Here is a 3042-nt window from a genome sequence, read left to right on the forward strand (position 1 = left end):
ACGGGCCCGGCCGGGGCTGGCCCGCAGCCCAGCTGCTTGCAGACCACCCCGGCTTCCAGCAAGCTCCAGCCGCTGCTGCACACCCCGTGCCAGGTCGCGTTGTAGAGCACCTCCACCCGCCCTGCGCAGGGACCGGGACCATCCTTCACCCTCAGTTGCAATGGGTTTGTGCCTGAAAGGAGCAATACAAAGGGATGAGGGGGCCCCTCTGACACCAGAGAGGCAGAGACCCTCGGAGGCGTGTGCAGGGTGCCCGCGTGCACAGGGGCAGGTCTGCATGCAACGTGCCAGCCTCACTGTTGCCAGCCACAATGCACAGCATGAGGATGGAGAGCCTTGAGGACAGTGGGCAAAGGCTCATGTGCAACCGTGTGTGTGCTTGCACACTCACCCATGCTCGGTTGGCACCTTCACAGTGGTGAGAGACTCAGACTTGCTCCCAGGGAATTTTTCTGGTGCCCTGAAGCACCCAGCACCCACGAGGCATGGACTGACTTACTCCATCCCCTTGTACAAGGTGCCACAACAAGCAGTGTCACTGCAGGGCTGGTATCTGCAAAACGGGGCTCATGGGAGACCCACACCCACCTCCCCAGTGGTACTGGACCCCTGTGACCAGGAAAAGTATGCGCAGGTTGTACTCCCTTGAGTGGACACCAACCATCCTGGCTCACCCGCGCCGGTCCCTGATGTTACCTGAGCACACCACACCAGCATCCTCGCTGTGACCACAGTTGTGCTCCCCCCAGTTGCCCAGCTCACACTTGCTGAGGGCAGACTCAGTCCCTGTGCAGTGAATGCCGTCCAGCCAGATGGGATCTGACCCCGGTCCGAAATGAGCTGAGCCTGGTGCTGAGAGGACCATCCCACAACCCAGCTGCCTGCAGACGACGGCAGCGTCCTGGATGTCCCATGTGTCATCGCACACTGTCCCCCACTTATGGTCGTGAAAGACCTCGACTCTCCCCAGGCAGTTGTTGGAGCCATTCACCAGCCGCACTGGATGCTGCCCCGACATGTCCGCATCTGCAAAGGGAGTAAGGGACAGACAATCATGGAAAGGTTTGGGTTGGACGGGACCTCAAAGCTCATCCAGTCCCACACCCCTGACATGGGCAGGGACACCTTCCACTAGACCAGGTTGCTCCAAGCCTCATCCAGCCTGGCCTTGGACACTTCCAGGGCTGGGGTATCCAGAGCGTCTCTGGGCACCTTTTCCCAGTGCCTCCCCACCCTCTGCGGGAAGAATTCCTTCCTGATGTCCCATCTCCATCTCCCTCTTCCCATTCAAACCCATTACCCCTTGTCCTGTCACTCCCTGCCCTTGGGAAAAGCCGCCCCCCTAGCTTTCTTGTAGCACTCCCCCGGCACTGGAATGTGCCATAATGTCTCCTGGAGCCTTCCCTTCTCCAGGCTGAACACCCCCAACTCTCCCACTCTGTCCCCCATGGCAGAGGTGCTCCAGCCCTCGGAACATCTCCATGGCCTGGCCTCCTCTCGCTCCAACAGGTCTGTGTCCTTCTGATACTAGTTTCCCTAGAGCTCGGCGTAGAACTGCTGGTGGGATCTCCCCAGAGCAGAGAAGAGGGAGGGAATCCCTTCCCTCAACCTACTGGCCACTGGATACAGCCCAGGATATGGCTGGCTGGTGGCCCATATGGGGACCAAACCCGTGACCTCAGTGTTATCAGCATTCTCCAATGAATTTATGTAGTCAGAGCTATTGGAAGAGGGAGGGCTAGGAGAAGGGTTGGCTCTGGGTACAGAATATCACCCTAACAGCATGCCGGCGTCTTACAGCCAGCACTGACACAGGGAAAAACATCACCCACTGTGCCAGTCAGATCTGTCTCTGGATTTGATTTGGTTTTTGTAAACCAGGGTGGGGTAAGGGCACCGATCCCTGGCTGCCTGGGATGCAACTGAGCTGATCCCACACCCCAACCTGCGTGGTACTCCTCCCAACCAACGCGGATCACCTGAGCACACCACACTGGCATCCTTCCGATGGTCACAGCTGTTGGATCCCCAAGGCCTGGCCTGGCATTCAGAGAGAGTGGCTTCCATCCCCGTACAGTTCACATTATCCAACCAGATGCGACCAGAGCCTTGCCCGAAGTGAGCCGAGCCTGGGGCCGAGACGGCCGTCCCACAGCCCAGTTGCCGGCAGACCACCGCCGCCTCGGCCAGACTCCAGCCGTCGTCGCACACCGTGCCCCACTGATGGTGGTGGAACACCTCCACGCGCCCCGCGCAGCGGCTGAGGCCATTCTCCAGGCGCAGACGAGCAGGTGTATCAGTGGGTGTGTCTGCTCCTGATGTGGAGATGCAATGGGAGTGTCAGACCAGGAATCTCCCCAGAAATTCCCCACAGTTTGATTCATGCTGGAGGATGCTCCCTCGTGTTTTTCACAGGGTGCTTCCCATGTTCTGTGTCCTTTGTCTGGAGCTGTTGAGCAATACCTAAATCTTGGGGTTAAACATCTCAGATGTGGGCAAAACCAGTTGTGCCAGCTCACAGCCCGTGCAAACATGGACGAGCAAGTCTTAAATGGCTGCAATGCAATTGCAAATGCAATGCATTTTTAGCCCACCCGGGCCGTCCATGAACATTTCACGTGGCCACGGCAGCCCCCCAAGGGAGAAACTTTCTGCAGACCCCTGTTGCCACTGCCCTTTCTTCAAAAAGACTTCAGACCCCACCGCCCCATCTTTTGACTGGTTGCCATAGCATGGTGAATTGGGACCTTGCTGGGAGCAAGTAGCCCCCAGTCCGGTGCTTCGTCTCTCTCCCTGGTGCCCACACGAGCACCCTTTTCTGCATGCTGCCCAAGGGGCGTTGCCGTGCCAAGCATCATTCCCTTCCTATTATCCTTGCTGCTGCTTACTTTCATGGATCTGCGTGCTAAAGAGTGTAGGAGATGGGACAAGGTTGCCCACCCATGTGTCTGCTGGACAGACCTTGGCTGTGGCTGTGAAACTGGTACAAACCCCCGGAGCAGAGCATCCTCTGCCAAACCTCTCCTGCTCGGCGTAATTACC

General features: G+C 58.2%; 1 protein-coding gene across 1 annotated transcript in view; it reads right to left on the minus strand.

Annotated features, from left to right (window-relative positions):
• The window catches only part of LOC104513924 (deleted in malignant brain tumors 1 protein-like), a gene marked incomplete at its 3' end in the record, with an annotated part of 21953 nt that overhangs the window by 16077 nt on the left and 2834 nt on the right, over nt 1–3042 (minus strand). Inside the window, 4 exon segments of the mRNA XM_010157432.1 lie at nt 3–172; nt 697–1006; nt 1957–2296; nt 2975–3042. The exon segment at nt 2975–3042 is cut by the window's right edge and continues 292 nt beyond it. Coding sequence (XP_010155734.1) covers nt 3–172; nt 697–1006; nt 1957–2296; nt 2975–3042 — 888 coding nt within the window.

This window comes from Eurypyga helias, unplaced genomic scaffold (genome assembly GCF_000690775.1).
Source record: "Eurypyga helias isolate BGI_N326 unplaced genomic scaffold, ASM69077v1 scaffold2708, whole genome shotgun sequence".
NCBI classification, from domain to species: Eukaryota; Metazoa; Chordata; class Aves; order Eurypygiformes; family Eurypygidae; genus Eurypyga; species Eurypyga helias.